Source organism: Carassius carassius, chromosome 44 (assembly GCF_963082965.1).
Source record: "Carassius carassius chromosome 44, fCarCar2.1, whole genome shotgun sequence".
Lineage (NCBI taxonomy): Eukaryota > Metazoa > Chordata > Actinopteri > Cypriniformes > Cyprinidae > Carassius > Carassius carassius.
In genome coordinates, this window is record NC_081798.1 from 10,982,210 (window position 1) to 11,009,717 (window position 27,508).

At 39.5% G+C, this 27,508-nt stretch overlaps 1 protein-coding gene across 3 annotated transcripts; it reads right to left on the reverse strand.

Moving 5' to 3' along the window:
* Nucleotides 1–1,480: 1,480 nt before the first annotated feature.
* lactbl1b (lactamase, beta-like 1b) lies at nt 1,481–25,960 on the reverse strand. Of its 3 annotated transcripts, none has more exons than XM_059538215.1 (8): nt 25,796–25,960; nt 17,314–17,383; nt 9,007–9,157; nt 7,518–7,624; nt 6,482–6,639; nt 4,469–4,716; nt 3,219–3,324; nt 1,481–3,000 (listed from the first exon to the last, which is right to left on the reverse strand). In XM_059538215.1, the coding sequence occupies exons 2-8, from the start codon at nt 17,374–17,376 to the stop codon at nt 2,022–2,024; spliced, it is 1,812 nt and encodes a 603-aa protein (XP_059394198.1). In that variant the 5' UTR covers nt 17,377–17,383; nt 25,796–25,960; the 3' UTR covers nt 1,481–2,021. The 3 variants fall into 3 exon arrangements, with proteins under 3 accessions (XP_059394198.1, XP_059394200.1, XP_059394199.1); XM_059538216.1 differs by having other exon boundaries at nt 1,482–3,000; nt 7,518–7,621; nt 25,796–25,958; XM_059538217.1 differs by lacking the exons at nt 17,314–17,383; nt 25,796–25,960 and adding an exon at nt 10,366–10,581.
* Between the last annotated feature and the right edge of the window lie 1,548 nt (nt 25,961–27,508).

A 27,508-nucleotide genomic window follows, 5' to 3' on the forward strand; every position in this document is an offset into this window, starting at 1 on the left:
GTTACATTGTATTACCAGAACTTTCTTAGATAAATACACTGTAAGTACACTATAAGTACATGTACGTACACGTACTGTAAAATAAAGTGCGGCCATAGAAACTATACTTGTTTCTTTACTCAAAAGTTTGTCATTCAAATTAGGATGTATGTATTTAATTATCTATCTATCTATCTATCTATCTATCTATCTATCTATCTATCTATCTATCTATCTATCTATCTGCATGTGGATGAATGTCCTGCACATCTAAATCAAAACTATAATATGGACAATATTAATTTCAAACGAGCGCCGTCAGGCTTGTTGGGAATGAGTTGTACTTTTTGTCATTTGTAACATGAAAAGAAGGAAAAAAGCATATCGTTCCCTGGATCTATTTTCCTCCAGCACTAGAGAGGAGAGGAAGTAATACTTGTGCCAGATGGGAGTCATTGGAAAAATTCATCATGAAAATAGAACAATAAGAACTGCATGGCTCATTAATCTTTAAAGTTTCAATTAACTACAGGGGCTTGTCAGGTAAGAATGATGTCTGCAGAGTTAAATGTTGCAATTATGAAGTTTTATTGTTGATTTAAAAATGTTTGTGCCAAAAGTGCTTCACTAGAATTCATTATCATGAGAATTAGAATATTTCTTGTAACTGTGGATTGTAACTACTAAATACATTGGAGAACTGTGGCTTTACTTTTCAAATAGTGCTCATTATATGTTTCTTTCCCATGTTAGTGACCTTGTTTGTTGACAGTTTAATCTAGCAGCTGTGACAAAAATGTGAGACGAATGGGTCGCTGTCTCAGGGGGAGATTTTGATATCTGGAATTTATAGATCATGAGAGTGAGAAGAAAAACACTGAGTTTAACACCAAGTTCATATAAAATACAAAAATCACTTGCAAGTATAGATACATGCATAAACCAATTAAGTATGTAAAGGGTTTTGAATACGTTTTCAGTTTTAGCAGGTAAGTCTTTCCAAATCCCTTGTTTTTGCCCATAGAAATAGGTTCCCATTGTAGATACCTACATGTAGGGTTTATTTTGGTATGTTTGGTATAATTTTATAAATAAATTGTATTAATACTACCATACAAACTAGACCGAAGCAAATAATTGAGAGACAAATCTAATTTGCATGATCATAAATAATTTCATTGTTATTCTTCTAAATAAATAAATAATTACATTGTTATTCTTATAAATAAATAAATAATAAACCCACAGGAGATTGAAAACGCAAGTACAAATCTCTAAAAGCTAGAGAATGCGTAATGACCTTATTTATGCATGTTGAAAATTTACAATCAAAATTACTGTCATTCTCAAATCTTTTTCAGAAAAGTCCAAAACACAGTTTCATTGAACTTTTAAATAATCAAAATTAAATTTAAATTAAATTAAATTAAATTAAATTAAATTAAATTAAATTTAATTTAGTTTAATTTAATTTAAAAAATCATCACATTAAGATTCCTACAGGACTTGAAACATGACTTATTTCGCATTAAATACTTTGAAAGCACTGGAAACTGGATTTATTTCTGCATATTCAGTTGCAGTATCATTTTAGATTTATTATGATTTAGTGAGACTAATAAACTCAGTGAGATAAACTCTATAAGAGCTCATTATTCAAATAATTTTATTTTGTTTGGGAAAACAAAAACAAAAACACATGGATCTTTCATAATAAGGAAATAGCTTTAATAATTTATGTATGATGCTAACTGTACAAATAGGTATTTATAAACAATAGCAAATGTATATATATATATATATATAAGTAAGGATATGAAAATATAAGGACATATATACACACACACACACACACACACACAGACAAACAAGGATTTGAAACGCACGTGCAAAAATAGGTTATGCTGAAATTTCACAGGGTAAACAAGCTATTACAGGAAAAACAATGACAGTGGTAACCATCCACTGTTATGATTTGATTCAGTCGCTTGTGTATAAACCCCCAGTGTCTCAGAGCACAGCCTTCAGTAACCATTTCATCCTCAGTTAGAGAATGTGGGTCTGCGGGATATTCTAATCACATTATATGTGTTGAGCCCTGGAGCATCGAATCCAGGAGATACGCCTTTCTTGTCAAAGATATAAAAGTTAAACAGCTGCCCATCTTGAGCTTCGAGGGACACGGATGCAGTGTTGACACGCAGCACACAAGGATACTCTTTCTCAAACACAACTCTAAAGACTCGGTCCACTAGGTAATTCAATTTTATGGTCCGGTACCGCTCAGGGATGAGATCTTCAATTTGAGGTCCAAACTGCTGCATGATCAAGACACCGTCTGGCCCTGCTTTAATCTCATAAAACGTGATGTTGCCGTAAGTGTAAAATCCGACATAGGGTGCAGGACTCGGGGGAGGAATAAGAAACCGCCTGGCCTCCCTGAAGGCCTTCTCCATGGCGGGAATGATATATGAGTAGGCCTTTGAAACCATATCCTGGTTCTGTGGCCGTGTGCCTGCCATTAGCACCACCAATCCTAGCTTAAGCCGAGGCACCAGAGAGAATGTAGCGGAGTAGCCATCTAGATCACCATCTTTGCGAAGCACTTCATATCCCATCTGTTCGTTCACTTCCCATGGTGTTCCGGTGCGGTTGGCGAAGTAGTCTTTGTCGCAGCGGAACAGAGGGGTTAGCATAATTTTTAAAGTGTCAGGCTCCAATAGCTTGCGGTGATAGGCTCCCAGTAACATCATTGATAATTTAGCCATGTCAGCAGCTGTTGAATACATCTGGCCCGAGGGGCGGTACCAACCCAAATCATAGAGAGGTGCTGTTTGGCCACTGGCGTACACACCTACAGCCATTTGACTTTGGATACCAGGGTTGATGTCAAACCCTGTGTCCTCCATTCCCAGCCTGCCCAGAATGTTATCCGTGATCCATCGCTGATAATTGATGCCCACAACTCTCTCAGATAGGACATGGGCGAGCAAAGAGAACGCCAAATTGCTGTAGTGACATCTAACAGGGAAAATTGAAGAGAACAATATGTTAAATCTTCAACCTCAAAGGCGTGTTATTAGGAGACTACAGAAAAGTTATTATCATTATCGTCATGGTCCTTAACCTTTCCAAAGAGAAACAGCAATTCAGATGACACAAAATGAGTTCATTTAAAGTAGCTGATAGGAACAAATATAGTTACATTAATCAGCTAAATTAAGGCGGCGGAGACTTACTTGGTCCCTGGATCAGCAACGAGCACATCATCTTGCAGGAGGTTGATTGCAGCCTTTGTCTTCCCTTTCCACAGTAAGTTAGTTCCACGGAGTCTTCTGGGTAGACCTTAAAAAAATACAATACAAATACAATATGGTGAATAATGCATAATTGTGACTCTTTCAAAAGCAATTTGCTTCAAGCGGCTTAGGAAAAATAATGTTCTCTTAAAGGGGTCCAAAATCTATATACTATGAACAAAATGTTCAGAACACCAAACTTTCTTCAAGGAAAAGCTTGTATTAAAACTAAGGACAAAATAGTTTGTCCTGTCCATTCACAACAATAATCTGATTAAGTAATAATTTAAAATTCAGAATAAATCATTTAACTTTCTACATTTCGAACATGGCCTGCCAAGTTACAGTAAGAAAATGTGGATGAAGTAGGATAAATATAGTGCGGGCTCTGCAAAGAGGTTATTATTGAAGGATTTTAGAGTTACAACCTACAAAAAAATGACAGCAGTTTGTGAGTAACTGGACATTTACACTCGTGTTTTAAGACAGAGTAACAAAAACTCTTCTTAGTTCTAAAGCTATGTGTACGCTAAGGTATGCATACAGTGTGTGACCAAAATTTCATCATCAGCATAGTAAAGCATGTACTGCATGTGCACAACCAGATTTTTCGAACCAAACATACTTTGTATGATCAGTTTGGATGTAAGCTTTACATTTTTCTGCATAAATTAAGTTTGTCCATTGCTTTGCATTTTGAAAAAAAAAAAGAATTGATGAGATGAGATGGAACAACAGCAAACTACTGAAGAAAGCAACAGCAATACACTTTAACGCTGATGAGAGCTTTGACTGTTTAGTTTCTGCACCGAAAGTGTTACTGCACCGAATTAAAATTTCTATTAACTTTTCATTTGAACTAGCTGGTATAGCAGCCAATATCAGTAATCACACACCTCAGTTAAAGGCGTATTACACCGGTCACTACAGGTACATTACTTTCATTACTGTGAAATTGCAATAGATGTGTTTTTTGTTTTTAATTCTGAGCTCTCAAGTTTGTTCCACTAAACTGTCCATGTTCGCTTCAAGCAATTGGGGTCATACAGCTGGCACACCGCTGAGTTCAAAGAAACATTCATTTTGACGTACTGCTATGGTTATTACATGCTGTGTTGTTATTCCAACATTCGTTGATTGTGCAATCATGGAATTGCTTCTTGACACAAGACTGGAAGCTGGAAACTTACCAGAAAGCTGGCTGGCCATTCTTCTTAATGTTACAGAGGACGATCGGATCTGAACCTCACCGCTGTCAAGGAAGATCAGGCCATCAGTGACGTATTTCAGCTCAGAGTCTCTGCTTTTGCCCAAGGGGTTTTTAATGGTGAAGTTGTCCACATACTTCTCCAGTGGGTCATCCAGAGAGCCTACTTTGCCATCTTCCCACAGCCGATACAGCATCAGGGTGGGAAAGATCTTGGATACACTGGCAATTCTACATAAGGGCAACCATACAGAATATATGTATATATATTCTAATGTGCTCAAAACAAGATTTTTATTATTTATGAAAATAATCTGGCTATGATAAAATGAAAACAGCTTTCACACTGGTGCTGTGAGATCTGCAATGAAAATGAATTATTAATCATTAAAATGCAATCGTATTGCTAGACATCAGTTCAAGTATAATGCTACTTTAAGTATGGAAGGAAAAAATCTCTGAACAGTTTTTCCAGCCAACACACAAGTAAAGGAATGGTTAACCTGTTGCATCACTGGAGTTTTTATTTTTTGTGTATTTCAATAAAACTGTCATATTTCAAAATTATTTCACTGTTCACGTTCATGAAGAGGCTTTTAACAATTCCTTACTTGTTCAGTTGTTTGCATTGTGTGACATTGATTGACTAGCCAACCCATGCGTCAGAATTTGACACTGAGACTGGCCTTGAGTGGTTTATGAGTTCAATCTTAGCCTTTTTAACTATGACGATATCTCTTAACAGTGTACCCTCATAAATCCTATAGACTTCTCAACCATGTGAGTCAAAACACCTCACTACTCAAAGATGGATTATATTTGTGAACACCTTTGACTCTGAAAATGTCATAAAACCATTCCACAATGCGTTACAATGGTTTGAGCCATGCATAGCTGGGTTGTGTACAAGTTGATCTTTACAGCTATAGAACTAGAGAAAAGCAGCTCAGTAGCATTAACAGGATTTAGAAAAGATTACTTCTCAGAAGGCAGAGAAAGTGTCTATATATTCTCAAGATCTGATAAAAAACCACCAGCTTCATCATATGTATTCAAGACCTCATAAGCTGCCATCCCTCAGGACCTTCAGAAATAATCTTTGGCCTTTAAACAGAGCACAGCAATACAATCCATTGAGAGGTTTTATAAACTAATAGGGAAATGTGTGTGTGATGTAAATGCAAATTATTCAATATTTGTACAAACCCTTTCCCTTTGTAAATATAAAATCTATAAATTCTTTTGAATATATAAAGCACAAAACAACATGTTATTAATTGATTGATGTTATTGATAGTCATGTCAATTCTTCTTCTTCTTCTTCTTCTTCCACCCATTTTTTTTTCTCCAAAAAACAAAAGACAAAACAAAAAAACAATAACAACATTGAGTCCATGGCTTTAAATAGAGAGAACAGTCTTGCTTTTGTCCACTTTGAAAATGCAACTATGTTAAGCTGTGCTGTTTGAAATGGCTCCGCTCTATAATGTAAAATGAGCAAATTAGGAGTGGATTTGGACTGATTAAATCAGTCTTGACAGATAATTGCGCTCTAACTGTGGAGCTGTGTGCTTCTTTACTCAAAAGAGCAGCATAGCACTTAGGTGATGATGCTTAAATGATTACAGCTATGGGTCCAAATCAAGGACCACTGAGAAGATGGGGGAAGGGGGGAAAAGGCACACAGACACCTAATTGCCAGTTATGATAACGTTCAATCTCATTGCCAGACTTTATTATATGAGGGTGATTTGTGTGCTATAGAGAGGCAAGTTTATAATTTCTCCAATCATGAGCAAAGTATTTTGAATGTAACTTTCAATTCAAACAAGGAGGTTTGCAACACCAACATGAGTAAATTTTTCAGCACATTGTTTTCTGCACTGCACGTGTTGGTTTAGTTTTCAATTCACTTGCACCTGAAACAACTTGAAGATTCATTTAAAATACATACATAGATTTTTATTAACATAACACATAACTGTACATGTCTTACCTGTAAATGGTGTATTCATTTGGTGGTGCAGAGTTAGGATCAGTTCCATTTTTCTTGCCGAAGTTCCCTGTCCACAGTACTGTGTCATTGTAAGTAACAATAGCTGACAATGAGGGCAGACTGACGGGGTTGATGTTATTGCGCAGAAGTGCATCAACCTAGATAAATGACAAGACAATATTACATTAGTTAATATGGCAACAACATTTACATAGAATGTATTTATAGTCAAATGTGATTTGCATTTGAACGTCTATACAGTACTTCCAGTACAAAGAAGTGTAAGTAAACAAGACATGAAATATTACAGTGGCAATAAAAAGAATTGCTCTGTTTAGCATGCCGACCAGCAGAATCAGCTCAATCTGTTTTTGCATTGGAACATTCTGTTGGATCAACTAATGACTGATGGGCAGAGTGTTTGAAAAGTATGTATTTTTGCAATTCCATTTGATGATGATAGTGGCACACAAATAACACATTTTAGTGTAATAATAAAGTCCTTCAATACTGAGAGTGTTTTATATTTAAAGTACTTAGTCTATGAGCAAACACTCTTGTGTTGCCAAATGAATTATATTTTCTAATCATGTTTTTGTCTAAATATTGCCTAAAACTACTCAAGGATAATTGTGTGGCTCTCTTGTATTTATAATAATAATTATCACATCTAACATTGTAATTTTATTTCATGCAACACATTTTTAAAGTGCTGTCAGGAATGCCTCCATCAGCAGTAAATTATTTTTACCGCTGCTTTCAAGAGCAATGAAGGCGTTTTATGCTATTAATGGTCACAGGTAAAAAAGGAGGAAAAGTATTTATAAGCTGGTACACTTGCAGCCAAGGGTTTTGCTCTAATGGCATCGAAAGTGCAAGAGAACATTTTGAAATCATAATATAGACTTGAGTTTCGAAAAAAGGAGGAAGCAAATTATTAGATTCAACAAAATCATTGCACAAAAAGCACATAAATACTGATTAAATCTGATTTTTGGATAGTGAAGAGATTCGTTTTCAATCTTTACATGCTTACCTTCTCAAGTGCCTCCTTCAAAGAGGGAATGGGGTGTTCAAGAGGTGAGGGCTCTGGGAAGCGAGGGCACATTCTCACAGATTTGGATCTTTCCCCAGTACTTTCTTCTTAAGAATGGGCACACAGCCATATGCATATATATATATCAAAGAGAGTGAACGACCAAAGATTAAACAGTGGAGTGTTTAGACATTTCTGCATTAACATTGACATTTACTGAAAATGGCTGGTACTGATAACCAGAAATGTTTAATATTGTCCAGACTGATAATCGGTCAACCTCCAACATATACATGTACAAATAATAAGCCCCACTTTAATTTTCATAACAAAATGAACATCAATAGAGGCAAATGTTAGCTTGAATACATTTTGTTATTATTCTGGTTAAATACATACATTTTAATGGTTTAAAAGTTTTTATTTTGTTTTTGTTTTTTAAAAGAAGACTGTATCATGCATGATTTAAATAAATGCAACTGACCATTTTAAAGAAGTTAAAAATTGGAAACAGCATTTGAGAATAACATAAGCCAACATGTGGGTTGAAAAAAAATCTTTATAATCTTTATAAAGGGAGTGAACTGATTAGAGTTGAATTCACTTTGAATGAACTGCACAGGCACCAAATGAGCAAAGAAATTATGCAAATTAGGCAATGGACAAAACTGATGCTTAATATAAATAGCATGCTGCAATTATCCATCTTGCAGGCCAGTTCTGTCGAGGATGTGGCACACTTGAATGAGAACTGCCTTACTATAGATTGTGTTTGCACTTGAACAGAATGACAATGACCAGTGTTACTTTATTATTTATACACTCTTATAGTTTTCATGAATATTTTGATTTTCAGTTTATTTTAATTTTAGTTTAATTTTGTTTGGAAATTTTGTTTATTATTATTATTTAAATATTATTTAGGTTTAATTTATTTTTATTTCAGTTTTAGCTTTAACTTACAAATTAGTAATTTAAACTTTCATATTTAAGAATCGAATTTCCATTTAGCTTACTTTTTTTTTTTACAAAAATGTTTTAATAGTTTTAGGAATGACAATAACAATACACGCTGGACTAGTGATTAACTGCATTTACATAATGCCTGGTTAAACTTGATTGTGGTTTAGTGAATTCTCTTCATTACATAATGGCCTGCGGTCTATAGATTAAGCAGCACAAAACTGTTTTGTATTAAGTAGCTCCACTGCATGTTCACCTAGAAAAGAAGTCAGTCTTCCATCTTTAGCATTCTAAGTCAATCCCCACCCCAGATAATAGGATCTACTCATCACACATCGTGTAACCTCTCAGACGTCTGACACCAAAATGTTTGTTACAGTTATAAATATTTAGTAGGAAGTAATGTGAAATTTCTATAAAATATCTTCTTTAAAAGTTTAAAAGTGTGACTTAAGGCTTTGACAAGGAATGAGTCATGGAGCTTTTAAAGGTGCATTAACACATGACCTGTGGACAACTCACTCACCTAGCACTAATTTGGGCAGCTGGTACTGCCAAATGAAGCAAGAAGTCATGATGATGGACAGCAGTAAGAAAAACACCAGGCCCAGTTGGGTCCATTTCACCTTCATCTTGCTGGTTTTGGTTAACCCGTCTATGGCAAGTGCTGGCGTCGGCTATCAAAAAGCATAACAACAAAAATAGATTCATGGTAGGAAAACTTTTTTGGGAGGGTATTTTAGTTCACTATATATACACACTACCATTCAAAAGTTTGGGGTTGGTAAGATTGTTTAAATGTTTTTGAAAGATATCTCTTGCACTCACCAAGGCTGAATTTATTTAATAAAAAATAATGTAAAAACAATAACATTGTGAAATATTATTGCTATTTTAATATTATTATTTCTATTTTAATATATATATATATATATGTAGATATATACGGTGTACATACAGTACAGACCAAAAGTTTGGACACACCTTCTCATTCAAAGAGTTTTCTTTATTTTCATGACTATGAAAATTGTAGATTCGCACTGAAGGCATCAAAACTATGAATTAACACATGTGGAATTATATATGGAATTATATACATAACAAAAAAGTGTGAAACAACTGAAAATATGTCATATTCTAGGTTCTTCAAAGTAGCCACCTTTTGCTTTGATTACTGCTTTGCACACTCTTGGCATTCTCTTGATGAGCTTCAAGAGGTAGTCACCTGAAATGGTCTTCCAACAGTCTTGAAGGAGTTCCCCGAGATACTTAGCACTTGTTGGCCCTTTTGCTTTCTGTCTGCGGTCCAGCTCACCCCTAAACCATCTCGATTGGGTTCAGGTCCGGTGACTGTGGAGGCCAGGTCATCTGGCGCAGCACCCCATCACTCTCCTTCTTGGTCAAATAGCCCTTGATGCCTTCAGTGTGACTCTACAATTTTCATAGTCATGAAAATAAAGAAAACTCTTTGAATGAGAAGGTGTGTCCAAACTTTTGGTCTGTACTGTATATATATATATATATGCAATATAATCCTATGATGCAAAGCTGAATTTTCAGCAGCCATTATTCCAGTGTTCAGTATCTCATGATCCTTGAGATTATTTTAAGTATTCTTTGATGAATAGAAAGTTCAAAAGAGCAGCATATAATCAAACCATACATAAAAACAAAAATAAATGAGAAAATGAAGCATATTGTTTTTCTGGGACTACTCCATTCTTCATGATGTGAGTCACTCAAAATATAATTAATGACTGCAAGAAAAAAGCCAAACAAAACTGTTAAAGTTAGTCTAGGAGAACAGATTATGATGTAAAACCTGCGTGTAGTCTCTGACCGAATCTCTTTACAACAAGAATACATTATATATAAGGACACTCACCAGATCATTTGTAAGATTGTGCATACATATGGCTTACATATGGTGTTTCAACTAGCTGTCCCAATCCAAAGTGTGCAGATTCCTTGGAATTCCTCCTCTTATAAAGTGGAAAATCCAATTCCATGGTAGTCACACCCTAGGAACCACTGGGTAGACACAGAACTGACTCTTGCCATCGCCACAATGACTGTGGCATAATCCTGGCTGCTAGATTCCCTTCGACAATTCAATTTCCTCTCCCACCACAGCGCCTGACCTGACATCATAATCCCAAGATTTACCCCTCTAAAGCCCATCAGACCAGGGCAGTTCTTTAGCTTAATCTCTGCAAATCGATTCACTTGGCTGCTGTTTCCCGCTCTTAGCGCATGTGCATAATTCCCTGCTTCAAACTACCAGACTTCAAACATAGAGAGAATCAAACTTAAAATTTCATGAGAATTTTTGTGTGTCTCAAGACATGGCGGACTACATCTTGCAAGAGCATTTCAAATGAATGTCAACAAGGGGGCATAACTGAGGGAACTACAGGAAAGTGCTGCACTCCACTCATCAAAGAGACCCTGACATGTGACTCTTATAACAGGCTGTGATTGGACCAACTGACCTGGAGGCAGTAACGTGCGGTGAAATCTTGTCATGGGTAGGCTGTGACCTATCAATGTGTGGAATATATGTTCATATATTCATTCAGTTAATTTAGCAACCCAAGTTCATTTTAGGCATCATCAGATCGCTGCCTGCATTCAGCAAAGTCAGTCATGTGAGGCTAATGCACAATCAAATATAATAATCAAATTAATGGACACATCTATCTCATGACTTATACAACAAACAAATGTTTTGTGCGGGACACAGAGAAGGAGGCGGCGCGGCAGCCTAGTCACTCCATCAAAATGCGCAAACACGCACAGACAGCCACGGCACACACACACACACACACACACACACACACACACACACACACACACACACTTTTGGTCTGGTGACGGCGCACCAGGCTACAATCAGAAAACATTGCGTCAGCAGTACAGCTTTAAAGTACAAAAACAGCTTATTCGCTCCTACAAACTGCTAGGCGCACACTCCGACACGCAAGTATACTAGATGCTAGTATTCGGGAAGCGCGCGGATTGAGTGAGAGCGAGTAGATCACGTGACATGAAGCAAGCTCGGTCTCTGCCTCAATGTTGATAATTCAAGACAGCATGAGAACTGACTGCGCATGCGCAAATCTACATAAACTACGTTCTATGGACCAAAGAGGCACCGCTCACCTCTGCCTCAATGGCCATGGCTTTTGAATTTCCTGCATGAAACAACGGTTTTTAGGAGCAAACAATGGCAAAATGAGTATATTATGTGTATTCCTGAAAATTTTTGTTACAAAAAATAATATTTGGAATAAAATTAATGCAATTAATCATGTGGTGAATTAATAAAGCTCTTGGAATTTATAAATGTAATGTCAACATTTCCTTTGGTGAGGCACTGCCTACCCTGCCTACCCTGACCGCACGTCCCTGCCTGGAGGCAAATTGGGATTAACAGAAGCAGCAGGGTTTGGCAGCAGGATGAAAGAAACCACCATCACTTATAAATACTCAACTGCGAGATTACTGGAGTGTGAATTTAGCAATGACATCCTCTTTAATATTCCTATAATAAATATCTCTTAAACTAAAAATTCTGCAATTAATTACTCAAACTAATGTCGTTCCAAATCTGTAAGACCTTTATTCATCTTCGAAACACAAATTAAGATATTTTGGACAAAATCTGAGACCTTTCTGACACTGCATAGACAGCAATGCAACTGAAATATTCCCAGGCCCAGAAAGATAGTAAGGAAATCGTAAAAATAGTCCATGTGACATCAGTGGTTAAATCGTAATTTTATGAAGCTAAGAGAATACTTTTTTGTATACAGAGGAAGCAAAAATAACACTACGAGCACTACACACATGCGTTGATTACATGCAGAGGTACTCTATAGATAATGGCTGAAAGTGTGATTTAGAATTGTTGAATAAAGTCACACAAAAAGTATTCTCAAAGCTTTGGAAGATATTTTCCACATGTCTAAGGCACGAAGACATCGTCGCGTGACCTTGATAATTCGAAGTGGATTCCCCCTCGGGGAAAAACCCTTGGACTTGAGCCACCACTGCAGGGGTCTCATGTACAGCAGGCCAAAAGGTATCACGTTGGACGCAGCTGCCATCAGACCTAACAATCTCTGAAATTGTTTGACAGTGAGTGACTGGCCTTCTTTGACTCTCTCAACTGATGTGAGGATCGACTCGATCCGAGCAGGAGACAGACGTGCCTGCATCGTGGTCAAATTCCACACTACGCCTAGATAGGTGGTTCTCTGAACTGGAGAAAGTACACTCTTCTTGGCGTTTAGTCTCAAACCCAGCTCCCCCATATGTGCGAGAACGTCCTCTCGATGTCGAACCGCCATCTGCTCTGATTGAGCTAAAATCAACCAATCGTCAATATAATTTAGAATGCGGATGCCCTGCATACGGAGGGGTCCCAGAGCCGCATCTACACATTTCCTGATCTCTGGTGTAAGAGGCCCCCGAAAGGGCGGCGAGCATCCCAGCTCCGCTACGCTCGCAGGCGGAAATAACTGGGACCTGAGGCGGGCACCGTATAATGAGGTGGACCGCGCTACCCTCTAAATCCCTACTCCACTGGCGTCAGGATTTCTTTGTCGAGGACTTCCAGGCCTCGATAACTGTTCTTAAATCAGGCTTAGACTTGGAAGTCCCCGACTCAGAGCGTTGCTGAGGCCCTCGGTCCCGACGTAGGGGAACACGAGCGGCGACACTCTGCTTTTGTGCTTCCCGATATGAGGAGCCGGCATGTGGCGTGGGCATCTCCCGCCCAGATGCACCACGAGAGCGACGAGGGAGGAAATTCTGGAACGCCGCTGCCTGCTTTCGTGCCTCCTGGAACCTGTTGACGACAGTATTGACTGTGTCGCCAAACAGGCCAGAAGGCTGAAGCGGGGCGTCCAGGAGGCAGACCCTGTCTCTCTCATTAATTTCTGACAGGGTCAGCCATAAATGCCTCTCCGCGGCCACTAAGGCTGCAATAGACCGCCCAATAGTGCGAGCGGTCTCTTTAGTGGTGCGGAGGGAGAGATCAGCGGTCCTTCTAAGCTCTTCAATATCATCAGACTTGATCCCCTCCCCCTCATCAATATTTCCCAGCAGGTCGGCCTGATATGCTTGCAGGACTGCCATGGTGTGAAGGCAAGCCCCAGCCTGACCTGCTGCCACATAAACTTTGCCCACCATCGAAGATGTAACTCTAAGACTTGCGATTTTTAATTTATCAACCAAGCGAGTAACCACCTCCAAAAGCTCCTCATATTGGGGCGACAGGGGTGGCGAATCCCCAGTAACAGTCTCCACATCGACCTCCTCGGAGGAAGAGAGGTGAAGAGCTGATCCCTCACCCTGGGGGGAAGAAACCGACGAGCGTGCTTCCGAACCCAGGGTTTGGGCGCCGGATCTGGCAGATGAGGAAGGAGATAAGAACGGGCCCATCTCCATTCCCTCTGACAGATTCACCTGCGAACCCCACGAGTGCAGCAGCCGTTCTGCCTCGGCAGAAGCGGGGCCAGCACAGAGGGGAACGCTGGTGAAGACTCCCTCCTCGAAGAGAGCCCTCCCGGATCGAAGCGTCCGCATTGGCAATCGTTCACAATGCGGACAGTTGGCCCCCTCGAGAGGCGACTCAGCGTGCTTCAATCCCAGGCAAGCCACACAAAGACTGTGTGTATCCCCACCCGTGATGTAGCGAGGGCAGGGAGGAACACACAATCTATAACGTGGCTTGGAATCGCCCCTTACATGTTTGGTCTTTGCTTTCACTTTTGGCATATTGAGCTGTTCTCAATTTTTTATGCTTTTAGAGACAGACAACAATAAATAGGACGTATCTTATTAATGTAAATAAATAAAAATGTATACAAAAATGTGATGATGTCCGACTCGTTTTATGAAGAAGAAAGCCGTACAAAGCATTAGACATATGATATATGACCCACTAATCTGCTTCATATCATCATATAAGTACCATGTTGAAAATATGACATGGCCATGAAGTGGTTTAATGTACCTAAACAATGATTACCAAATTTCTCTTTCATGTTGCTTTGTTATAACCACTGAAAACGGGGAAAAAAATCTAACCCAAAATCGGGCCTCGCTCTACATTATCCCGCTTATTACATGGCTACCCACCAAATAAATCAATAATTTGACACAAAATATTGATTTAAAAAAGAGTTTATTGATTTAAACACGATTGTATTGCTTCCGCTAAAGAAAATAGTTCCGTCTCTACGATTAGAATCCTGCCGCGTCCATAGCAACGTTCTGTTTTTCATGGCAACGGTGTTATTATCAAGAAATAACAGACTTCATTCTACAGTGGAATTCAACCAAGCCATGTAATAATTTGATTTAATTCCCAGTACAATTTACCATATCTACACACAACACAACTTAAGCACTACAAATTTTATCAAGATTGAAAAAGCAAAAATACGTGTAGCACATGAACACTATTGACTATCACACCATGATCTGACTGCTCTCAATTCACAACAACATGCATCCATCCAATCTACATCAGGCATTTTGACTAAAACTTGATCCATTCCTCATCATCATCATCATCATCATCACAACTATTTCAGAATTCAGCAATAGATTCAAGCAATAATTAAACAAGATACTGACTACTCAACAATCATCTCCCCCAACACTTGCTGTATGAACGCAAACCGTAACTAGCTAATTAAGTTGGTGGCTAAGGAAGTCTAACGTAACATTAATTGCAAGAGAAGAATTAAAACAGCCGATCCCTTGTGTGCAAATGCACAAGACCTAGCCATAATACCAACAAATCTTAATAAACATAAGTTATCGCGTCTTACCTTTGTGTCAATGGTCTGCAAACCCATGCTGTGTGTACAACAACATCCATTTGTTCTACAAGTTATCACTTTGATATGTTATAGTCCATGGCACTAGGATGCAACCTTGTGATATTGTATGAAGGCTAAATGACTTGCTCGTCTATGATACATTCGCCAGAAATTCTGGCCAATCCCAGCAAAGACTAGGTAGCCTCGTTCCCGCTAGTTCACTGTCCATTCCAAACTGTCAACTCATTTGAAAAACATTCTTTAAAAAAAAGAAGCGCGATAGTCATATAGACGGTTTCATCGGGCGCACGCGCCTGGACCTAAGTTAACTTCCGGTCTGTGTTGTGTATATCGGTCTGGCTGCAGTGCCTTCTACAAACGCGGTTAAAGTCAAGGCGATGAGTAGACTGAGGGCTCAGGTGGTTGTGCTGCTTGATGTGTTTCCCATACATTTATTTATTTTTGGAAACTCACCACAATTTTAAAACTGATCGATTTTCAAAAAGGCTTCGCTGAATAAACATGAGTAACGTTATGTACTGCACGTTTAATAATAATAATCCCTTACATATATATGTTTAAATATCAAAACGAGGCACAGGTGTTTTTTATATCGCTGTATTTCTGAAGGAAGACTTGCATGTTATATGCCTGATAAAGCAGCGTGTGTGAGCGTACTTTGTTTACAGCTGTTACTGGGGAAACCTCCATTTCTCGCGCTTTATGTCTATGCTTTAAAACATCTCCTATTGGCAAAGAATGGATTTGCATTCTCATTAAGTCCGCCTGATCCATGCAGCAAACATATTTTGTTTGTTATCAAAAAATATCTACTCTAGAGGGACTTGGATGTTGTTATTGATTCTATTTGGAAGTCTACCGGAAGTTAAGTTAGGTCCGCAAAAGCGCGCATGCGCAGTAACGTTTGTTTATGTTGTTGCCGTTGAAACCGTCTATAGAGAAAATAATAACAGTGACACGATGACTCCCCCTCCCCCAACCTAGAACGTATCCCAATGTTACAGTTGTTGCAGTTTTAATGAACAGAAAAGCGTGTAGCCAGCGCAGCAGCAGAACTCGAGGTTTAAAAAAAAAAAAAAGTGGTGGGTACAAAATGACTCATGACGAAATCTGGGGGGGACGCGCCCCCCCCGTCCCCCCCGAAATCGACGCCTATGCACCCCGCCTGTGACGTCACGCCCTTCGGTTGGACAGATTGCACACGATATTCAGAGTCGGTCTCGTCAGGGACGTTCCCCAAAGCGCTCGACGCAGCTCGAGTTCCTGAAAAGGAACTACATTTGTTGTATGAAAAATGTCTCTTAGAAATAAATACATTCTTTCATCCAAAGGTATATCCAATAAAATACTAAATTTCTCCTATGAGAAATTTATTTTCAAAAAAATAAAATAAAAGAAAAAATTAAGTCAGAAAACAGGAAAACAAAAAATAAATAAATAAATAAACAGCACCTTTAAATGTGATAAAGTAAACAGATGTTGGTCCCATGGGGTTTACCTTGCAAATCACTTAGTGTAAATCACTCGATAATTCAGTTAAAGCTAAAAAAAAAAAAAAAAAAAAGAAAGAAGCTCACTGTCATGGAATAATGTAAAGCATGAAAATACATTTTCTAAGAAATAATGTGAGAGATTGTGCAACTTAATCCTACTTGTGTAACCTGAACAGAATCACAGCTATTGGGTTTGAGTAAATCAAAAGGGATTGCTAATGGGATAGCAGTGAAACAGTGAAACTGTGAGCCTCACATGCATACTCACTTGAAAATATAAGCACAGATGGTCATGAACTAAACAACGGTGCATCAAAGGATTAGTACACTTCTTTTGACTCAACAAGAGAAGCCATAATCTATTTGTTTAGACTTCACTGTTTACTTGTAATAGAAGGATTTGTGTTTGATTTGGCCATGCACAGTTTCTCTGCAGAGTAAAGTTTGTTTGGGCTATGAAGCTGAAGTGTGCATGGAAATTACCTGGGGCTGGACTCCATCAACAGATGTCTCCCTCAAGACCACCTTGCTCCCCGTCTCTCCCATGTTTTCTCTGCCAAAGTGGAAAATACAAGACAATTCACTAGTTATGTTAAATAACATGGAAACAGAGGCAAGATCCCTTTTGTTTAAGAATAGGCAAATGAGTTTACAATAATTTGTGTCCTACCCATTAATTTATATATAAAAAAATAAAAAATAAATAAATAGATAAATAATAAAACAAAAATAACAGTTAAACCAATGTCTTCCATACAATGACTTGAACTAACTTTTAAAGTGTTTTGTTAATTTCTGAATTAAAATTCAGATTTTGGGGTCAAAATCTGTTCATTCCAAGATTATATTTGGAAAAATTTTTTTTTCCAACCAATATGCAAAAAATATGCAGGCATAAAATAAAATTCAAGAAAAAAAAAATTGCCACTCGCAAAACAAAAAAACATTGGAAACACTTTACATGAAGCCTGTATGTACAGTGCATTATAAAGGGTTTTTAAAGGGTATAATGAATTAAAATGATTCAAAATATGTGTTGTAATAGATTATATGTCATCATTAAGAATTCAAACTGAATTTAAAATGCATAGTGTAACACAGTGTAAGTGAACCTCCCACCCTCCCTGCAAATCACCGTCCAAAGACTCTCCTCTTGAACGCATGAATGCAATCAAATCAGACGACCAGAGACAACATTACTACATACATCATATGTAATTTACTGGTGAGAAACTTTATAGTACAGTAAATAATAGTACTACAATAGAGTGGTGGAACTATGATGTCACTTTGTAGGCAAAACCCGGAAGCGAGTTAGCATTTTAACACTTCCGGTTCCATCGTCCCAGAGCCAATGGGTTTTTTGAACGAGAGTTTGGTTAAATCCCCTAAAATAAGGTCCGTGGTTCACACAAGCTCATGATACTTTCATGTTTTATTATACGACATAAAACACACCACTTACACCCCACTCGTGATTTTATGTTTTACATCAAATGAGACTACAGGTCCTTTTGGAGACATTAAATGCCATTACGCCGAACAGTTTGTCAATTTACAGTATATTCCTATTGTAGTATAATTTATCCCACTGCGCAATGTGCCATCTGAGTGACGTCTTTTTCATGTAATTTTTGGAAGTCCAAATTCGGTCCAAATGACGTCCAAAAAATTACCCAGTTCAAATATCAAATGTCAAGATGACGTCCAAGTTGGGTCAAGGTTGAACTTCCAAATAGTGGACCTAGTTTGGACATCAAATAGATGTTTAGAAATGTTCATGGACTGACGGACCTAATAGACATGATCTGCACGTCTATCCGACGTCCAGTGTTTAGTGGAATAGTACAACTAATTTTAGAATAACCAATTAATAGTGTCCCACATTTCATATTGTTGTTTGACAATGTTTTTTTTTTTTGCTTTGCCCCCAAATGCAACACAAGTCTTCATTTGGGAGATATTCATTTTATTGCTTACTGATACTGAGGCTCTGGTTTCGTACCATAAGGTAAACTCATATTACGCTTATTCCATGTAAACATTTACCGGCTTAGTCAAAGTGAAAGTAAAATTTATTCTCAGAGTAAATCCTTTTCACTGAACATGTTAAAAATAAGTTTTCGAAAATTGTTGGGAACAGTTTGTGGTGGTGACGTTGAAGGCGATGACAGCACCCAAAATACTATCAAACACTCCAACGCAGCTCCATTCTTCGCAAAAGAAGGATAAAAAGGCATTGGAAACAAAAACCTCGAAAAATTATCTACGACATGCCAATTCCAGGCCATATCACAGAGATGTCGATTCAAATGGGACTAATATTATCACAGGACCTCGGTGTTCAACGAAATGTGGTAGGTCTTTTGCGGGGGAATTTTTACTTTACAAATTACAGACATGGCCGATTCGCATGGAATTAAAATCACAGACAAAAAATTACTGGAGGTCACCAAGTAATACAATACTGATCCCGTTCGAATAGGGCTTAAGTTTAGCTTTTAAGTTCTAGCGCTTTTATTTAGGCTTCAAAATTCATAAAAGTTATATTATTTTGTGAAGATTATCTTGATGGACAAAACGTGTAAGTTTCATGAACTATGGTTTAACACAGATCTTATTTTTTTGCAATAATCCAAAAGCCTATGGAAAAATCCAATTGACTCTTTATCGAGGGAACCAGTGTGATGCTAACAGCCGGTCTGCCTACAAAGTGATATCATAGTTCCCCCACTCTATACTAGGAAGGAAGATCAGGTTGTTGATGTTTGCCTGCCATTCTCGCTCTGTCTGCACAGCGTACGTGAATGCGCTAACCGGAGGTATGCAAATACATATGTTGACAGGCAGGTAGAAAAGTCAATAAAAACAGATGGAACAAGTGTTTTGATTCGAAGTACATTTCTTGTTCCTACGACTTCCATAAAATATATAAATACAAAAGATCACTTAACTTAATGATTGCTATCGGGATGTGAAGAGACTTTCACCCAGCATAACAAAAAATGTTTCTGAAGACAATCACCTATTGCACCTTTAGCTGTGGTTAGAATTATTAATGAGATTGTACAATGTGTTATAAGGTGCATTACAAGGTATAACTAATGCATTATACATAATAGCTTTAAGTAAAGTGTTACCAATTTTTTTAAAATAACAATTAAATTGTTAACTCTGTTAATCTGTTAACAGTTTAGAGAACCCACATTTACTTTCAGCACTTTACTATCCTGTAAATAAAACAATTGCTCCTCACACCAGACTATGTTTTATTCAACCGAAGGCTTGTCATTTTTCACCATTCTTTCAATTATCTGCAGCTACCACCCATGAATAAATTCTTCTCTTTTGGGTCTTTTACTGCATTCACCTCTGTTATCTCAGCATAAGAAAGAATTTCAGTACATCTTGTATGTGATTTAAAACGTTTTAAACCCAGGCAGTCAAACAGTACTATAAGCCCTCTTCTGCAATGGCACATTACTATTGAGCCCCATTCACACCAAGTAGATAACTATAAAGAAAACTATAAAGATAATGATATTAGCATCCACACCAGCGAAAGATGTCATCTGTAAACACATGCTCCTCTTCTGTTTTAAATTCTTGAGCTCATTATAGCAGGATGGATTCTGATTGGCTGTAAATGTTTTTTATCAGCTGGAAAATATCCGTTTGAAAGTGATTCCAACAATATAATTCCCCTTAGCCTTTATAGTTATAGTTGTATGTGGACTCTGCTATTCTTTAATATTGAAAATGTTTTTTAGAACTATATCTTTATCGTTTTCTTTATAGTTATCATCCTTGGTGTGAACAGGGCATTTACAGGTTCTGACCGTCTACTTAATCTATTGAGCTCAGGGAACATTAGTACATATCTGATGAGCCTTCACATCCTGTGAGTTATATGTGAATGTGAGCTAAAACTCAGAAAATGTGTCACACGCCAAGTCCTGAGGGCTCAACATGCCCACCAAAGACCCGATCTTTTCTCACATTCATTTAAATGCAGAGTAAAATCTGAACAAAATATGTTGTGCTGATGAATCATTTTCCTGTGAGGGTAGCATTTGGTCTAGCAAATAAGAAAGTAGCTGATATTTTTCAGTGAAGCACTGCTGTTCACAAGCTGAATCATGCAACTAAACATGCACTGAAGTATTACTCTACATTTAATGGTAAAGTTTCTGTTTTTCAAAAGAACACAGGATGAACTTAATCAGTATATTTTCAGTTGAAATTCACCCTTTCCCAATTGAAACTCAATGCTGGTGGCATGAGAATTACACAATTTCATGAATGAATACTGCATATTAAATTAACTCCCTTGTTGTCCCTATAAGAGTCCTAATTATTTTGCTGTAAATCTCACAAAATGCTTTGCCACTGATGGATGGAAATTTGTATTCAATGATAACGATGAATTCAATATGACACGAAGCTCAACAAAGGACTTTAATACTATAATATGGTCACAACAGGAGAGGGCATTAAGACTGCACTGGGTAATGGGAATGCATTATACCATTTTAGCTAAACTACTGTAAATAAAAATTAGAAATGTTAAAGCTGAAATTAAATAGGTTTTATTTATATTTCCAGTTAACATTTATTTAAAAACGTTTTTTTATAGTTTAAGTTTTAGTTAACTATGATAACCCTGGGGTCAACAAAGTAGCATACTACTATGATTTAAAACATTAAGGATGGAATAGTGCCTTTTGTTCCACTTATTAATTATAAAATATGATATATTACTACTATTTGTCACAGTGTCTGGGTTGTATTCCCTGGGTTTCCACTAGGTGTCCTCAGTTCCCACGGTGTTTATCATATTATCACTTCCTGTCTCCTTATTTGGTCACCTTCCTCCTTGTTTAGTTAATTGATTGTTCCCCACCTGTCTCCTGTTTCCCCATTATCCTTTTGTGTATTTATACCTGGTCTGTCTGAGTCTTTGTCACGGAGTCCTTGTCTTATGTGAGATACAGTTCATAGTCTGCTCTTTCTGTGTGTTCTTGTTTTGTGTTAATGTTATTGGATTTCCTGGTTTTGACCCTGCCTGGACTGTTTACACCTTCGGATTTGCCCTTCAATAAAAACTCATACTTGCACTTGGATCTCTCCTCGTTCCTTGTATCAACATACGTGACAGAAGGACTCCGTCACCTTGAGCTCCAGCGGTATGTCGATTAACGCTTCTTCCCCAGCCACCGAGCGGGAGAGGAGCAATCGGTTTGAGGGAACCCGCCTGGTCGTGTTTCGCGGGACCAGGGGAGGTCGCTGAGGAGAAGGTGGGCAAGAGGAAGCTCAGCATCGCTCTCCACCATGGCCCCCCTTCGACTCTGGGCTCACGTGGGAGGGACCAGAGCCGCCGTTTCTCCAGGCCAGAAGAAAAAAGCCAGCGACACTGCCCATGATGGCCGCAGGTCCAGCACTACAGCACAAGATGGCCGCCAACCCAGCGCCGCTGCGGTGCATGGCCACCAACCCCGCACCAAAAGGCAAGATGGAAGCCAGCCTCACCCCACAGTGCAAGATGGCTGCAAGCTCAGCACCAAAGCCCAGGATGGCCGCTGACACCCTTCTCGATTACTTCGAGATGCTATCAAGGATCCTAGATGTTCCCAAGCGGTTCACGTCATGGCTGCTCAGCTAGAGCCACAGCACAAGATGGCCGCCAGCCCAGTTCCACAGCACAAAATGGCCGCCAGCCCAGCGCCACAGCACAAGATGGCTGCCAGCTTAGAGCCACAGCACAAGATGGCCGACTCAACGCCTGAGTCTCCAGACAAGGTGCCACCGACTCGCCATCATAGAGGACGGAGGAGGAGGAGGAGGAGACAGGCGCCTACCGTTCCTCAAAGCCCGGAGGACGTTCCCGAGCGGACCTTTGCCGTCCAGATGGAGGTTCCCGAGCGGGCCGCTGCCGTCCAGGTGGAGGTTCCCGAGCGGGCCGCTGCCATCCAGGAGGACGTTCCCGAGCGGGCCGCTGCCGTCCAGGAGGAAGTTCCCGAGCAGGCCATCGCCCTCCCCGAGGCGGTGACCGATGCCGTTCCGGAGGCCGAGGCGGTGCTCGATGCCGAGGCAGTGTCCGTTGCCGTTCCGGAGGCCGAGGCGGAGCTCGATGCCGAGGCAGTGTCCGTTGCCGTTCTGGAGGCCGAGGCGGTGCCTGAGGCCGTTCCTGATGCGACGCCCGAGGCCGCTCCCGATGCGACGCCCGAGACCGCTCCCGAGGTCATTACCGAGGCAGTGCCCGAGGCCGAGGCATCTCACGTCTCCACAGGCAGTCCAAAGTCGAGTCAGGTGTTCATGGACCCTCCTGAGTCAGGGTTAGTTACCGTTGACACTCTAGAGTTAGGGCTAGCTCCTGTTGATCATCCAGAGTCGAGTCATGTTCCAGTCGTTCCTCTTGAATCAAGTCATGTTCCTGTTGACCCTCCAGAGTCGAGTCAAGTTCCTTTTGACCTTCCAGAGTCGAGTCAAGTTCCTTTTGACCTTCCAAAGTCGAGTCAGGTTCCAATGGACCCTCCAGAGTTGAGTCAGGTTCCAATGGACCCTCCAGAGTCGAGTCAGGTGTTTGTGGGCCCTCCAGAGTCAGGGCCAGTCACCAATGACCCTCCAGAGTCAGGGCCGGTCACCGATGGCCTTCCAGAGTCAGGGTGGGTCACCGGGGACCTTCCAGAGACAGGGCGGGTCACCATTGAACTTTCAGAGTCAAGTCAAGTCACTGGGTGGTCTGCTGCTCCACCCTGTTGGACTCCGGCATCGAGTCAGGGTTAGTCACCGTTGACCCTCCAGAGTCGAGTCAGGTTCCAATGGACCCTCCAGAGTCGAGTCAGGTTCCAATGGACCCTCCAGAGTCGAGTCAGGTTCCAATGGACCCTCCAGAGTCGAGTCAGGTTCCAATGGACCCTCCAGAGTCGAGTCAGGTGTTTGTGGGCCCTCCAGAGTCAGGGCAAGTCACCAATGACCCTCCAGAGTCAGGGCGGGTCACCGATGGCCTTCCAGAGTCAGGGCGGGTCACCGGGGACCTTCCAGAGACAGGGCGGGTCACCATTGAACTTTCAGAGTCCAGTCAAGTCACTGGGTGGTCTGCTGCTCCACCCTGTTGGACTCTGGCGTCGACCACGAGGACGTGGTGGTCTTCTGCTCTGCCCTGGGGGGCTTCCGCTCTGACCACACGGACGTGGTGGTCTTCTGCTCCGCCCTGGGGGGCTTCCGCTCTGACCACATGGACATGGTGGTCTTCTGCTCCGCCCTGGGGGGCGCTCGCCCTGACTACACGGTTGTGGTGGTCTTCCGCTCCGCCCTGGAGGACTCTGGCGTTGACCACAAGGGTGTGGTGGTCTACTGCTCCGCACTGGGGAGCTTCTTGTTGTTTTTTTCCTTTTGTTTTTGTGTTCATTTCTGTCCCTGTTCCTTTCTGTTAGTCTGGCCCTCCGTCCCTCCCCCTGTACCTCCTCCGGTCCTCCTCCCTCCTGGTCTCTTTTTTGTGTCTGTCTTGGAGCGTCTGGGAGCCGCTCCGTAGAGGGGGGGTGGGGGGGGTGGGGGGTAGAGGGGGGTACTGTCACAGTGTCTGGGTTGTGTTCCCTGGGTTTCCACTAGGTGTCCTCAGTTCCGGTGTTTATTGTATATTATCACTTCCTGTCTCCTTATTTGGTCACCTTCCTCCTTGTTTAGTTAATTGATTGTTACCCACCTGTCTCCTGTTTCCCCATTATCCTTTTGTGTATTTATACCTGGTCTGTCTGAGTCTTTGTCACTGAGTCCTTGTCTTATGTGAGATACAGTTCATAGTCTGCTCTTTCTGTGTGTTCTTGTTTTGTGTTCTTGTTATTGGATTTCCTGGTTTTGACCCTGCCTGGACTGTTTACCCCTTCGGATTTGCCCTTCAATAAAAACTCATACCTGCACTTGGATCTCTCCTCGTTCCTTGTATCAACATACGTGACACTATTACCTTCCTTGCTATAGTCCAAGTCAAATTATGCATTTGTATGCAAGTCTCTTTGCAGAGTTGAGTTTTGGTGATGATGTGATTTGCATTTACTGTTGTTTCTTTCCAGATAGATGAAGCAGATGATCAAAAAACCTCAGTTTGACTGATCATTTGACCACAAGGAAAAGTCTGTGCACGTGATATATGATTACACACTTGCCTTTTCACATCATGTTTTTATGAACACCCATCATTTTAATGCTGGCCCTGCAGGCTGACTCACAATATTGTATGAACTCATTCACAGAGCAACCAGATTAATATATACAGCAGTGGCTCATATAAGAGGCCATCTGCAAGCTTCTCAGTCCAGACAAACTCCCTAATGGCCCACAAACAGAATTTGACAATTCTGGGATTCACATACATAAAACATATAATATTTTTATAAGCCAAAAAAAAAAAAAAAAAAAAAAAAAAACTTGACCCACCTTTACAGAAAAGATGAAGTTATGCAAAATATTAAATGCAAAAACGCAGTTTTTTTTAATGACAAGTACAATTTTAATGCAAAATTCAACCAGTTAGCAAGCAGTCCTGAACCCTGAGTATTAGTGAGATTATGTGATTTGCTGTTTAATACAGGCTTCAATAATGTCGGTCCTATTTTCTATCAGTATCATGTTTTGTCCTGTTACATAAAAATTTGAAACTGAGAAACAGTTAAAATGTTTGCAAAAATAGCTTAGAACAGTTAGAACAAATAAAAACTACATATACACATTAAAATAAACATGATATGCCCTTATTTTATAAAGAAAAGCATTTCAGTCACACTCAACATCAACATAAATTTCCGTCATGTTTTCTACTTTGGAAAGGAACTGCTATTGACAATGGCAGTTATGTACACAGCATTAGCATAATCATTTAATGCACGACTGACATCTGCACATTTTCTTCTTTTGTAACCGCTTAAACCAAATTGCAATAAACACATCTATTTTCATATGAACTTACCTTTACTTGAGGTTCAGGAACACTTTTCTTCTTTGATGATGAAGGAGTATTCACACTCAGCACTCTCTCGTGTTCAGCTAGCTTACTGTGAAGTCACGACAGATGTTGGTATCATGGCCATGGATAAATCCAGCTTGCATCAGACCCAAGATTCTGGATTATCTGCCATCTGCAACATCTGCCAACAGTGGAGAATGGGCAGCGCAATGATTGAGCTGTAGTGTTAGACAGCAGACAATATTACTATATGGCCTGGCATGCAATGCTGCTTTTATTTGGTCACTTAGGCCCCAATTAAAAGTGTAGCCTTTAAATGCATTGCATCAGAGGATAAACTAGCAAACCAAAATGTGAGGTACAATGACACTATAATACAATATTAAAGTTTTTTTTTATCAGGTATAGTTCATTCACTTGACTTTGCTTTTCATTAAATAGATTTCAGTTGAAATATAAGTGGATTTAATAATTGTTAGACAGAGTTGTTGGATAACTGGGTGGATTTAAAAAGAAATACAATTTACATGTAATACTGTACACTAAAAAACAATTCTATCATGATTTACTCACCATTAACCATCGTACACCTTTGCAGAACAAAAAAAAAGAAAACGAAAAAAAGATTATATATATTTGTGCAGTATGTGATAAAGGCAAGCAAAATACTAAAATGTGGGAAAAATACTTATTTGCTAAAATATACTTATTTTACAACTATTATATATTCCTCCTGTGAATCTAACTCAGGACCAGAGAAAATTAAAAGGAACTGACAACTATTCAGCAGTGATTGTTTCAGAACCCTATGGGTGGCAATTACTGAGACAAAACAAGATCTAGTGTATGTGCAGAAGTCCAGCTGAAGTTTCGATTAATTTACCTGTTTGCGGTCCAAGTGAGTCATGCTGATTACAGCCCACAACGGCTATATACTGACATCTGGAGATGAACTAATATTACTCAGACCCAAGAGTGCAATACGACTGGTTAAGAATGAAGCTGAAAGCAAGTGACTGCACAAAACTCCAATTCATTCTGAAATCACTTTTCCGTTTTACTGCCTTTGGTAGGAGTGCAGTTATAAATCTTTAACAATTTAAAATAAGCTTTCTGTTTCTAGAAATATGAAACCCTGTAATTATACAAAAGCAAACAACTTAAAAGTAAAGCAAATGGAAAAATAAGACCAAAATGTGTGAGTATTGTGAGGGTTATATATGCAAAATATATTTATTTAGACCAATTATGTTGTGTTCCACTGACTGAATGTCCAATGTTGTTCTTCTCAGTTTTTGTTGCTGTGCATGACATGAATGCTTTAGTAAGAACATAGTAAAGACACAAGACATAATTACTTCCGAGAAACTGTGTAGGTACATTCAAGCCTGCTAAGATTGTTTTTTTTATATATATTTCACCTCTTTCGTTCAAAACATTTCCAGAGCCAAGAAGCCAATCTCTTCAACAAGCTGTTATAGACAGAAAGATCATCTACAATTTCCACATTGTGGTATTACAAATTGTGAAAATTGATGTGTAATTATTAACTATGTGCTGTATCCACGGGGTGTCACATAGTTCTCCCTTATCCCACTTGTCATGACTGTTCAATTCAATCATGATTTTTATCCCCAAGTCACATGGATGGTTTTACGCATTCCCATGATTGTCCTCATTGACTTAATCATCTAGCCAGGAATGCACTGCTAAAAA